This window comes from Hibiscus syriacus, unplaced genomic scaffold (assembly GCF_006381635.1).
Source record: "Hibiscus syriacus cultivar Baekdansim isolate YM2019G1 unplaced genomic scaffold, ASM638163v2 tig00110831_pilon, whole genome shotgun sequence".
Lineage (NCBI taxonomy): Eukaryota > Viridiplantae > Streptophyta > Magnoliopsida > Malvales > Malvaceae > Hibiscus > Hibiscus syriacus.
Genome location: NW_024062882.1, coordinates 5,662,466 through 5,677,160, shown reverse-complemented (window position 1 = coordinate 5,677,160; position 14,695 = coordinate 5,662,466). Strand labels below are relative to the sequence as shown.

General features: G+C 35.2%; 1 protein-coding gene across 1 annotated transcript; it reads right to left on the bottom strand.

Annotated features, from left to right (window-relative positions):
* Positions 1-12,011: 12,011 nt before the first annotated feature.
* LOC120142885 lies at positions 12,012-12,876 on the bottom strand. The gene is made up of 2 exons (XM_039157360.1): positions 12,869-12,876; positions 12,012-12,561 (listed from the first exon to the last, which is right to left on the bottom strand). Exons 1-2 carry the CDS (start codon positions 12,874-12,876, stop codon positions 12,012-12,014), a joined length of 558 nt encoding a protein of 185 aa, XP_039013291.1.
* Between the last annotated feature and the right edge of the window lie 1,819 nt (positions 12,877-14,695).

Below are 14,695 nucleotides of genomic sequence, written 5' to 3'. Positions count from 1 at the left end.
CCAGAATTTCCAGTTTTCAACTCGATTTTCATTCTAATGTGGTAAATTCTCAATATATTTACCCCATACAATACTATTAAACTCTTCCTTAACTATTCATACTAACATTCCTTCATTTAGCCTTTTAGAACATCTAAAATCATTCATGAACATTCAATTCTAAGAATCAAACCACTTTTTCTAATATGTTCTTAATTTTATATAATGCTTCTATTCTCTCATTTACCTCTTTGACAAGTCAAATCTACCATTAACCATCAATAAAAACAATATACTAACATATCATTTCAAAACTCATTTTCTAAAATCTACAATATTTCCTTCAGTTCACAGTTTTAACCTCATTTAATCCTTCCTTAAGCTTTTATATCACTTAAGGTTACAAGAACTACCCATAATCGAAATGAAAAATCAAATAATAAAAAGTTTACCTTTGGAGCTATGGAGGATAGCAAAACCCACAGGAAAGAAGGAAGAAGAAGAAAAATAGCTTCTTTGACTTCATTTCCCCTTTTTATCTAGATCCAATGGGTTTTAAAATTCATTTCACTTAAAAGGACCAAAATGTCCTTTCATTATTCTATTACTTACACATTGGTCTTCTTAAGTAATTTCTTATACTCTACCTTTTATTCAATTTAGTCCTCCAAATTTTTAATTCCTTTCAAATTAGTCACTGACCCTCTTCCTTAACTATTCATACTAACATTCCTTCATTTAGCCTTTTAGAACATCTAAACTCATTCATGAACATTCAATTCTAAGAATCAAACCACTTTTTCTAATATATTCTTAATTCTATATAATGCTTCTATTCTCTCATTTACCTCTTTGACAAGTCAAATCTACCATTAACCATCAATAAAAACAATATACTAACATATCATTTCAAAACTCATTTTCTAAAATCTACAATATTTCCTTCAGTTCATAGTTTTAACCTCATTTAATCCTTCCTTAAGCTTTTATACCACTTAAGGTTACAAGAACTACCCATAATCGAAAGGAAAAATCAAATAATAAAAGTTTACCTTTGGAGCTATGGAGGATAACAAAACCCACAGGAAAGAAGGAAGAAGAAGAAAAATAGCTTCTTTGACTTCATTTCCCCTTTTTATCTAAATCCAATGGGTTTTAAAATTCATTTCACTTAAAAGGACCAAAATGCCCTTTCATTATTCTATTACTTACACATTGGTCTTGCTTAAGTAATTTCTTATACTCTACCTTTTATTCAATTTAGTCCTCTAAATTTTTAATTCCTTTCAAATTAGTCACTGACCTACTATTTGGGGTATTACAATTCTCTCCCTTAATAAAATTCGTCCTCAAATCTAAAAATCTTTATACGTTTACCACAATAATACACATATCTGTCGAACCTGACCTCCCTAAAGTCCTTAATTTCTTCGTTTTTTACTTATAATATTCTTATCTAGAAATTTTTCGTCTTTCTTTTGTAATATACTCAATGATCACCTCATACACCTTTAGAGGTTCTCAAAATCTTTTCTATCTCTTGTTCCCACTCTTCATTTATACAAGTAATTAAGGCTCGTGTGATTAGCACTACTATAGTACCACTCACTATACCGATAATGATGTCAAATCTTTTAAGGAAAATCGACTACTGCCGACTCTAAATCACACGTAGATAATTCCTCTTGATTCTTGTAATACGAAATCATAGAAACATATTCAATACTCTTATACCCAACTACCTTGAATTTCATCTCTAGATCTAGAGGTAACCCAAGATATTGATCTAAAACGACATCTCTAATTTCCCAATTTGATGAAATTATTAGACCATCCTACTTTTCTTATTTTAGTATATATTACATTACCCAAACATCATTCTCTTCACAATCATTATCAATGTCACTTTAACCAATGCTCTTAACTCATCAATTTGCAATTCTATAAGATTCACCTAGAATATAGTTCCTAATATCTTTATTAATTGTCTACTACCTTTCTACTCACACTTTTACCATGACCCATTAAAGTTTACGGCTATTCTTTTACTCAAGATTGGTTCTACAGGAATTCATCTAGCTCTAGTCAACCTTGAACTAATGTATGAGTGCAAAGATCAAGGGTCAACTAATACCAATACAGGTTCATCAAAAGATGAAAAATACCTGTTACAATTTCTGGATCATCCCAATCCTTAATTGTCGTAATATTATAGATTCTGGCGACTCCCTGAGTTTCTTATCGCTGTAATGATTCATGTCATCCCCTTGATCTTCCACTTCCTCTGTTTCTATTAGAGGTTGCCATAGATCTTTCAGATTGCATTAAATTGTCCCCAGATTTCTTTGGACAATTTCGGGCAATGTGACTTGTCTCACCACATTGGAAGCAAGCTCCAGTAAGAAGTCTGCATACTCTTCGGTGCACTCTTCCACATGTCTGACATATTATTCTTTCTCCAACTACTATACTTGAACTAGCAGCAACCGACTAAGACTTTTGTTTTCTGTAAAATTACTACAAAACCCTCTTTGTCTAAATCTCTCAAACTTGAGCCCTTGTCTCTCTTAACATAATAGGGAGTTGAAGGAGTTTCAACCCTTTTCCCCATCTGTAAACTATGTTTCACTGCTAATGTCTCCTATTGTGCTCTCTCGATAGCTTTGGCTCAGTTAATAACTTCTTGTAAGTTAGGCAGACTCAAAGCCAACATCATTTCTTTTAATTCTGGCCTCAATCCCTCAATAAACCAATCACGTCAGGCCTTATCATTTGGAACTACCTCCGTAGAAAAATGGCTCAACTTATTATACTCAGCCTCGTACTCGTGTACTGGTCGATCACCTTTTTTCAAATTTAAAAACTTTAACAGCATTGCCCATTTGAACTGTTCACCCACATACTTGTTCTTAAATTCTTCCAGGAAGAATTGCCAAGTGACTTGCTCCGGTGGTGCATACATCGTAATGTTAGACCACCATACTCGAGATGATCCTCTAAGTAAAGATACAAATCCTCCCAACTTTTCTTGATCTAAGCATTGCAGGCTTTCAAGTATTAACATCATATCATTTAACCACATATCATCCTCCATAGGACCATCACCTTCATCTCCTTGAAACTCTGGAGCTTCCAAACTCTTCATCTCCTTTGGGATCAACATTCTATGTATTAGAGGAGCAGGGGGAGGTTAAAAACAAATCAACATAGCATTGAGATCTTGCATAAAAGCTCCATACTCTGGTACCGATATCCCTTGATGTCCAGGCACACTAGCATTTTCAGATGGAACCAGTTGTTTACTATTAGCTTCATAACTTTCTCTATTTGTCCATTTTCTCATCTTCTATTCCCCCGCTCTATGTGAGTTAGAGGATTCTGACATATATTAGAACATATATAGTAATAACATTTCAGTTAGTAAGGAGTGTCATCAATTACACTTTAATGACATAATATCAGTAACTTTGACAATCTTAAAGGCATGTAATCCCCTTTTCTCATTTCAATTGAACTCAGTTTTGGATGAGAATCGGCTAAATTGATTAACCACAAAATAGGATACTTCTAAAAGCAGCGTCATAAAATTATCACTTAATTACATTACAAAGGGTTTACCATATTTTAATTACATGCCAATTAAGTTCTTAAATTGAATAAAATTGTCATAATATTACTGATGAGTCAACCTTTTAATATACATAAATATGTCACATTTATTTATTTCATACTAAATTGTATATTCTTTAATTATCCCATACTCCTCATTTAAACCATATTCCATTCTAAATTTTCTTAATTATTTTTCGTATGCCTAGCATACATTTCTTCCTTTACATTTTTCCTTTCCATTTATCTCTTAGTCATTATTCTTTTTTTTCATTGATAGCTTCAATTCATCATTATAATGCACCTATATGCATTTCAATTATGTTATCCTTATATGCCTTTTTTACATTATTATACCTTTCATTTATGTCATCCTTTCATGCCTTTGATATTTTGTTTACCTTTTCCTTTATAACATCAATTCATACCATTATGCATTGTTGTATAATATATATATTTCTATCATCCCTTCATATCAAAATAAATTAAAATTTATTTATTCTCTTATTCAACAGTATTTAACGTTCGTCTAACTGGTATAATTGACACCTCTCCGCCAATGCACAGTTAGGCCATTTTTCTTTTACTCAACGGTACTTAACCGTTCATCTAACTGGCATAATTGACATGTTTATGCCAATTACACAACTAGGCCATTTTCCTTTTACTCAACGGTACTTCATCGTTCATCTAACTGGCATAATTGACACATTTCTGCCAATTGCACAGCTAGACCATTTTTATTTTACTCAACGGTACTTAACCGTTCATCTAACTGGCATAATTGACACATTTCTTCCAATTGCACAGCTTAGCCATTTTTCTTTTACTCAACGGTACATAACCGTTCATCTAACTAGCATAATCGACACCTTTCTGCCAATTGCACAGCTAGACAATTTTTCTTTTACTCAACGGTACTTAACCGTTCATCTAACTGGCATAATTGACACTTTTCTGCCAATTGCACAGCTAGGCCATTTTTCTTTTACTCAACCGTACTTAACCGTTCATCTAACTAGCATAATTGACAACTTTCTATCATACGCACAGTTTGGCCTCAAAGGCACTTAGCCTTTCATCTAACTGGCATAAATGACACCTTTATGTCATATGCACAGTTAGGCCTCAAAGACACTTAGTCTTTCATCTAACTAGCATAATTGACACATTTCTGTCATATGCACAATTAGGCTTCAAAGGCACTAAGCCTTTCATCTAACTGGTATTAATGACACCTTTCTATCATATACACAGTTAGTCCTCCAAGACACTTAGTCTTTCATCTAACTGGCATAATTGACACCTTTATGTCATATGCACAGTTAGGCCTCAAAGGCACATAGCCTTTCATCTAACTGGCATAAATGACACCTTTCTATCATATGCACAGTTAGGCCTACTGATCTTTTATTTTAGAGCAGTCTCTACTACAATAATCATTCATCATATAAATCAACCCTTTCCATCATTATACATTCTATGATTTATTCCCATACTGCCAGTGCACTAATACCTCAATTTTACTATAATTTACATAGATTACTCATCCAATACAATTATGATAATTCACTTTCTATCTTGAACTTCTGACAATTTCATCTCTCACGGGATCTTTCAATTTAATTCGTATTCCATAATTTACATCCATAGTGCTAATATCATCATTTACCAACCATTTCTAAAATCTGTGTGGTTTGCATACCCATTACTAATATAAAGACACATTTCCTTATTATGTAGTTCTTATGTTTATACCCATATATTTCTTATACGGAAATTTATACACTTAGTATGAATTTCTTATCCTTTAGCCCACAAGGTGCCCAATACAGAAATTCATACATTTAGTATGGATTTCTTATCATGTTAGCGCACGAAGTGCCCTATACGGCAATTCATACACTTAGTATGAATTTCTTAAAATTTTGCACACGAAGTGCCATTTGGTAATCACCATACTTACATTAATTATTTCTAACACTATAACTATTGTAGAATGTACATACATAATTGAATGCACTCACTTGACTTTCCTCGCTATGTATCCCAAATATAAGGCTGATTACACTGGTACTTTGCCCTTAGTTTTGCTTGTTTCGGGAGCTTGGTTCTGATCTACTCAAGCATCCATAAAACATGTACCATATCCAATGTTAGAATATTTTCTAACCATTATATTTAACAATACTCAAAAGAACATATCAGTAACTTTCTATACCAATATCAGCTTATTTTAACATTTTTGGCTCCATAGTATCGATACTACTACCCTAGTACAAATACTTCTATACTATGGTACTGATACCCCCTTCGGGTATCGATACCAAAAATAGGTTCGATGTTGCCTGGTATCGATACCCTCACTATGGTATCGATACTACTTTACTAGGGTATCGATATCCCCTACCGATATCGATACCAAAATTAGATTAGTTGTTTATTGGTATCGATACCCCTTATCATGGTATCGATACTACCTCATCGGTATCAATATTGATTGAATCAGTATTGATACTACTCATCTAATATATCAAATTTTAGTCTATAGTATCGGTACTGTTCTTAGCAGTACCGATACCCTTGCCTAGAATTTCTAGTTTTCAACTTGATTTTCATTCCAATGTGGTTAATTCTCATTATATTTACCCCATACAATACTATTAAACTCTTCCTTAACTATCCATACTAATATTCTTTCATTTAGCCTCTTAGAACATCTAAAATCATTCAAGAACATTCAATTCTAAGAATCAAAAAACTTTTTCTAATATGTTGTTAATCATATATAATGCTTATATTCTCTCATTTACCTCTTTGAAAAGTCAAATCTACCATTAACCATCAATAAAAACCAATATACTAAAATATCATTTCAAAACCCATTTTCTAAAATCTACAATATTTCCTTCATTTCATAGTTTTAACCACATTTAATCATTCCTTAAGCTTCTATATCATTTAAGGTTACAAGAACTACCCATAATCGAAAGGAAAAATCAAATAATAAAAGTTTACCTTTGGAGCTATATAGGTAGCAAAACCCACAGGAAAGAAGGAAGAAGAAGAAAAATAGCTTCTTTGACTTCCTTTCCCCTTTTTATATAAATCCAATGGGTTTTAAAAATCATTTCACTTGAAAGGACCAAAAAGCCCTTTCATTATTCTATTACTTACACTTTGGTCTTGCTTAAGTAATTTCTTTTACTTTACCTTTTATTCAATTTAGTCATCTAATTTTTTAATTCCTTTCAAATTAGTCACCGACCTACTATTTGGGGTATTACATTGTGCGTTTCAGGATTTCATTCAGAAAAAGCGACAGATCCTCATTGGTAATCGGAAGCAACTCCTTGAATAAAGCATTCAGTTGTGCATCCCATGACTTGACATTGCTGAAGAAGGTCTTCATGTAACCTTCTAGACGTTCCAACTGCTCTCGCATCTCTCTAGTAGATGTGACCACGGTCGCCATTCTTGTCGCGGAAATTGATTTTGCTCCACTCTCCAGGCCCTCATGTGGAGCATTGTCATCGAAGCTCATAAGTTTGAGCACCTTCTTTTAGGTGATGCCTTTCTTCGACTTGATAAAGTCCTTGAAAGTTTTCTCAGGGACTTTTTTATTCCTGCACAGAACAATTATCAAATTAGAAAAAAGAAGGTTACCTTGGGTCTTCTTCGCACACTCGTGGATCTACTCAAAAATTATCTCGCAAACATCAATCGCTTGCCCATAGATGATCAAGTACAACAGCATCAATCGCCTCACCAATATTGTTGTGTTGTGGGAAGTAGGCATCAACTTGTCTTTCAAAAATGATTCCACAGCTTTGTAAATGACTTAAGGGTTCGACGGTCCACGCAATTATGGGTGGGCGCATTCCCTTCAAACTTCGCCAGCCAAAACACAAATCTTCCAACACACCATCATATGTTTCTTGATCTGTCTCAGCGAGGAATTTTTTATGTTGATCCTCTACCTTGTCGAGCTTGAAGTAGCGATTTAGGGCTGAGGGAGAGAACCGGATGGATTTCCCTCTCACATACACATTATGTTGGGATGAGTCACCTAAGAGAGCGTAAAACTCTTTGACCATTTCTAGCTCCAATACCTTTGGATGCCAGGAAAATTTCTCCTATTTATGCTTCCGTACTATTTCCATTACCTCTGGTCCAAAGGGTTCTTTGCCAGCCTCCGGGAAGACAAAGTTGTCTTCCAAATAAACTTGTCGTTTTTGTAGGATTTTGTATTTTGCCTTAGCCTCAGCAGTTTGGAAATGCTCAAATCTTGAAGCCACGACAGAGGATGTAGACACGCCTGGATTTCTCTTGGATCTGGCCATGGTGTTCGTTGTGACAGATTGTAGGGAGGAGTAGAGGATTCTCACGGTGGTAAAAGGTGCAAAAGAAAAAGAAATAAATGTTGAAGAGAAAGTTGAAAAAAAATAAGAAAACAGTGTCGAGAAAAAAGAAACTGGCGGTTTTGAAGAAAAGTAGTGAGTAATGGGTGGTTTCTTGGGGGTAAAATGGTAAAAATTGAAAGGGGAATGAGATATGATATTAATTATGAGATATTTGATTTGAATTAAAAATGAATAAAATAAATGGAATATATATTTCCCTCTTTAAAAGTTCCACCAAAACTAATTGAATTAGGGTTTCTCTCCCTCCCATACATAAACTTTATCCCTACGCTGTCACGTGTACCCTAAATACAAAAAGAAACAAAAAATAGAGAATAAAATAAATAACTCATGCATAATAAAATAACATGGATTATTTATATATATAGTGCAAATTTTGGTTGCCTAGGCAACAAAATTTGTTCAGGAAAGAAGGGCAAACTCTTGGCCATCGTGAGGTAACGATGATGGTTTAGCACGCAAGATGGGTGCTCCATTATATGCCTTCAGTCGTTGACCATTCACCTTAAAGGTTGACCCATCGTCTAAGTTCTTAATTTCTACTGCTCTATTGCTATGGACTTGATGTACGATGAACGGCCCGGACCATCTAGATTTCAGCTTGCCTGGGAATAGCTTGAGTCTTGTATTGTAGAGCAGTACTTGTTTTCCAAAAAAATTGCCTAGGCAAAATTTTTCTGTCATGCCATCTTTTCATTTTTTCTTTGTAGAGACGGGCATTTTATATGCCTGAGCTCTAAATTCATCCATTTTATTCAGCTCCAACCATCTTCTTTCTCCAGCGAACTGCACATCCATATTGAGTTTCTTGATGGCCTAAAATGATTTGTGTTCCAATTACACAGACAAATGACACACCTTGCCATATACTAGCCTGAATGGTGCCATTTCGAGTGATGTTTTGAATCTTGTTCGGTATGCCCACAGTGCCTTATCAAGCTTTGGTGACTAATCCTTGTGTTTGGGGTTAACAACTTTCTCAAGAATATGTCTAATTTCATGATTAAACCTTAGCCTGCCCATTAGTGTGTGGATGGTATGTCGTAGTAATTATGTGATGCACTCCGTATCTTTTCAGCGCATTGGCAATTAATTTGTTATCGAAGTGAGTACCTTCATCGCTGATAATTGCTCGTGGTACTTCAAAACGTCTAAATATATTCTTGTGTGTAATAATTTCAACACAGTCTTGGAATCATTACTAGGTGTGGCCACGGCTTTAACCCATTTGGAAACGTAGTCTACCGCCAAGAGTATGTATAGATCACCAAAGGATGTGGGGAAATGTCCCATAAAATCGATCCCCCATACGTTAAAGAGCTCAACTTCCAAAATATTTTTTCATGGCATCTCATTTCTCTTCGATATGCTCCTAGTGCGTTGACAACGACATGAATTATAGAATTCATGTATATTCTTGAATAAGGAGGGCCAGTAGAAGCCAGATTGAAAGACCTTTGTAGTAGTCATCATCCCATCATAGTGCCCTCCACAGGGGGATGAATGAAAATGAAATAAAATCTCCTTATGTTCTTCTTAAGGGACGCACATGCGGATTATTTAGTCACCACGTTGCTTGAATAGGAATGGTTCATCTCAGTAATAGTGGCGTACATCATGTCTATATTTTTTCTACGCTGGCTAGATAAATCTGTAGGCATAAGATCACTAACAAGAAAGTTAACTATGTCTGCGTACCACGACACAACCTTGGCAAATAAAATTTTCTCGTTAGGGAAATCCTCCTGAATATCCTTCACGTTATGACAAATGTTTTTGTTCTCTAGCCTAGACAAGTGATATGATACTTGGTTTTCAATACCCTTCCTATCCTTTACCTCTAAATTGAATTCGTGCAATAATAATATCTATCTAATAAACCTAGGTTTTGCATCTTTTTTATTAACTAATTACTTAATGGAAGAGGGATCAATATGTACGATAACCTAGTTCCTATAAGATATGGCCTAAACTTATCAAAAGTAAATACTACTACAAGCAATTCTTTTTCAATTGTGGTATAATTAAGTTGTGCATCATTAAGGGTACGACTAGCATAATAAATGATATGAAAGATTTTACCTTTTCTTTGCCCTAGCATTGCCCCTACCGCATAGTCACTTGCATCACATATCAGCTCAAAATGAGCATCCCAGTTAGGTGATACAACAATTGGTGTCGAGGCGAGTTTTTCTTCAAATCAGTGAATGAGTTGAGACATTCATTGTTGAACACGAACAGTTGATTTTATTGAAGTAGCAGACATAGAGGATTCGAAATAATTGAAAAATCTTGGATGAACTGCCTGTAGAATCCTGCATGTCCTTGGAAACATCGTATGCCCTTTACAGTGGTGGGTGGAGGTAAATTCTCGATTACATGTACTTTGGCTTTATCCACTTCAATGTTTGGTGAGAAATTTTTGTGTCCTAACACAATTCCTTTGGTCACCAGAAAATGACATTTTTCCCAGTTTAGCATAAGGTTAGACTCCTCGCATAGCTTCAGCACTTTAGATAAATTGTCGAGGCATCGGTCAAAGTCATCGCCCGAGACAGAGAAGTCATCCATAAATATTTCCATGAAGTCTTCCAGTAAATCTGAGAAAAAGGACATCATACATCTTAGAAAAGTTGCCTGAGCATTACATAGTCCAAACGATATTCTTCTAAATGCATAAGTAACATACGGGCAGGTGAAAGTGGTATTCTCCTGATCTTCAGGTGCTATGGTGATCTGATTGTATCCATAATATCTGTCAAGGAAACAGTAAAATGCCTTGTCTGCTAACCTATCAAGCATTTGATCAATGAAAGGGAGAGGAAAGTGGTTTTTCTTTATTGCCTTGTTGAGCTTCCTGTAATCCATACATATCCGCCAGCCCGTGACTATTCTTGTAGTCAAAAGCTCATCATTCTCATTCTTAACCATGGTCACGCCACCCTTGTTTGGTACACATTGCACCGGACTGACACATGAACTATCAGATATTGGATAAATCACTCCAGCATCCATCCATTTTATGATTTCCATCATCACCACTTTTTTATTATCAGGTTAAGTCTCATTTGTGGTTCCATAGAATTGTTATGACTATCTTCTAATTGGATCTTGTGCATGCATATTGTAGGGATGATTCCCTTTAAATCTGCCATGATCCACCCGAGAGCTTTTCTGTGTTGTGATAAAATATTCAATAAACTTCCCTCTTGCTCGGGGGTTAGATTAGCAGAAATTATAACTGGTAAAGTTTTATCACTACCTAAATAAGCGTATTTCAATTGTGATGGAAACAATTTAAGTTCTAAGGTAGGTGCATGTTGTAGTGAAGGTTTTGGAGGAATAAATTCATTGAAATCAAGGGGTTCGAATCTCATACCTGGTCTAGCTTGAAGTAAACATTTTTCTTCTTCCAATGAATTTTCTCAGACTTAGGACGTGTTCTGCTCTCAATATGTCTTTCATCTATTTCAGTTGAGAAACTTTCTCCTAGGAAAATATTTTTGATTCATTCAAGAAACTTTTTTCATGGCAACAAGTGTTGTGTTCATCAGATTGTAAAACATCATCTTGGCTAAAAATTTTACAGTCTTTCTTACGGTGATTTTTGTCTTGGAAAAATTTATCATACTCATTAAGATGTGAAAAGTTGCATTGACTAGAATGTTTTGTTCCAACTTCCTCCAATGTGTCAATGTATTCAATGTAATGGTATTCTTCATAATCATCAACGTATATAAGAGTGTTGAAAACATTGATTGTGATGCTTTGATTAACCACCCTCATCGTGAACTCTCCCTTCTCAATATCTATTAGAATACACACTGTGGCTAATAATGGATGTCCAAATATAATAGGGGCATTTTCATCGGCTTCACAGTCTAAAATGAGGAAATTAACTGGGAAGAAAAACTTGTCCACCTTAACAATTACATCTTCAATTCTGCCTTTGGGACAAACATGTGATCGGTCAGCTAGTTGTAAAATCACAGTGGTTGGTCAAGCACTACACATTCCAAGTTTCAAAAAGATGGACTTAGGCATCAGATTTACGCTTGACCCCAAGTCAGAAAGAGCTCTTCCAATATATCTATCACCGATGAAACATAATATAACAAAGCTACCAGTATCTTTTTGGTTTGGAGGAAGTTTACTCATTGTTGAACAACATTCTGTAATCATGGCAACAATTTCTATTCTTTCCACCTTTCTCATTGATATGCAGCTATCAAGAACATAAACAAATTTTCTAAACTGATTCTTGTCATTATGTTTCTTTAACCACTGAGGGAAAGGTGGTGTAGGTCTAACTTCATCCGCTACAGGTGGTGAAGCAACTTTTGCCTTGGCAAATAATTTTTCACCATTAGTGTGCTGACTTGTTGAACCCTCATTCATTTTCTTCTCCTTAGCTAGTTCTGCGTGTTCATCAATCTCATATTGATTTTCAAGTTCTTCATATGTAGTGCTTTGGCTAAAATTTTCTAGTTGCTCTCTCCCAAACTTATCCTCAAGATTAATCTGAGTACCACTCCTCAATGTGAGTGCACTGCATTACTCCTTTCCTTGAGGTATAATGACCTAAATGTCGCTAGGGAGACTTTCTTGTGGGTGCAAATGTAATTCCATGGCAATTTGTCCCACTTGATTCTCCAATGCCCTCAACTACGAGCTATGGCTTTGTAATATAGATGCTTAGCTTTGCAACATATTTCCTTGATTATTGATTGTTGATGAGTGTTCGTGTGTCAAGGTTTTTGTTGAAGCCATGAAATCTTTTGTTGAGGCTATAAATTCCTACAATGAAGCTTCAAGAGTGTTTGAATTTGAAAAAGATGTGTTACTTTTATTATTACCTTGCCATGGCATCTGTTGATGTTGCGACCTTGATTATTCATAAACATTTTGTTGCGGCCTGTTAAAAGTGCATGCATAATTGTTATTGTTATTCCCTTGATTACCCCACGAAAAATTTGGAGGTTGTCGCCATCCAGGATTGTATGTATTAAAATAGGGGTTGTTTTTATTGCTTCTAATAAAGTTGCCCACGAAATTGATAGACTCCTGGTTTTTTGGGCATTCACTCTCATGATGGTTTCCTCAAAATAAAATGCATGTTGAGTTAGTTGCCTTGACTTCTTTCACGTCACTAGAACGCTGCAATTTTTTAAGCATGTTAGTCATAGCAGAAAGTTGGGTAGAAACTGAATCCTAACTGTCAAGTTTATATACCAAAGATATTCTTCTACCGGTTCCAAGCCTTGTAGAAGGGAATTGATAGTCATTATTGGCTATCCGATTGAGGATATCAAAGGCTTTCTCGGGTGATTTTTCGAGAAAAGTCTCATTTACCGATGGTTCTAACATCATGCTAGTGGGTGCATTGACTCCATTGTAAAACATCACAACTTAATTCCAGTTGTGGAATCCGTGATTAGTGCACTTGTGAATCAATCTTTTATATCTATCCCAAAACTCGTACATAGATTCCTCATTGTCTTGGTGAAAACTCTAAATGCTATTGCAGAACTGGGTTTGCATGTTAGGGGGTTGTAGCGAAGCAGAAAACTTTTGCAAAAGTTAGCCCAATATTTTATTGATCCTGAAGGAAATCCACTAAGGCAAGCTCTTACCCGTTCACGTAGAGAATAAGGGAAAAGTTTATGCTTCAGCATAACTTCATGCACTCCTTGTTGCCTGAACTAATCGCACACTTCAAGGAATGCATGGACATGTTGTCTAGCATCCTCATTAGGCGAGCCACCAAATTGACCGATGGAGTTTAGCATATTGAGCATCACTGGTTTAAGTTCAAAATGGGTTGCATGTATTTCAGGTGCCATAATTCCAGGGTTGAGATTGTTAAGAATCGGATTCAAGTGATCTCTTATTGCTCGTGGTCTTACAGCCTCTCTAGAAATATTATTTGCCACGACATCGGGATCCACCTAATCTCCCATATTCTTGTCAGCTTGATACTGTAGTCGATTCATATAATCTCTGGCACATTGGTTACGTCGCCTTTGTCTGAATAACTGTTTGATCTCAATGGTTTACCAAATCTCAGGGTCATGCAAAGAAAAAAACCTTCAAAAGAAAATGAGAAAAATAAACACATTATACTAAATAAATAAAATGTGACAAGAAATAAAAATTTGCTATGGCAAAAATTATCAAAATTCCTTCAGTTGCCAATCCCCGGCAACAGCGAAAACTTGATTGCTTTGGAAAGTATATGCTAAGGCAAACAAATTCGTGCAAGTGTACTCAATCGATGCAAGTAATATAGTAGTAAGTAGAGTATCGTCTCCTCAGGTATTGGTGGGAATTTTTGATGTTTTGTTATAGCTAGAACTAGGTATCACGAACTAGTCCTGAAATTCTTTGTCGAAACAAAAACAAGTAATACTAACAGAAATAAACAAATGGGAAATTATTGTCTAGGCAAGAAATATTGTGAAATATGGTGTGTATAAAAGTTTAGTTGAGGAAAGGAAAATTTGCAAAAGTAAACAAATCATAATTATTAAAGCAATTAAAAGTGTTGGGTTCAATATATTCAGAGAAACCTCACACATGCAGACTTCTTTATGGAACACTTAGGTTGGTTTTGGTAAGATGAAAAATTATCCTACGTCTACAATGAATCAGTGTGCTAAACTTAAATTGCCCGACGTGATTTC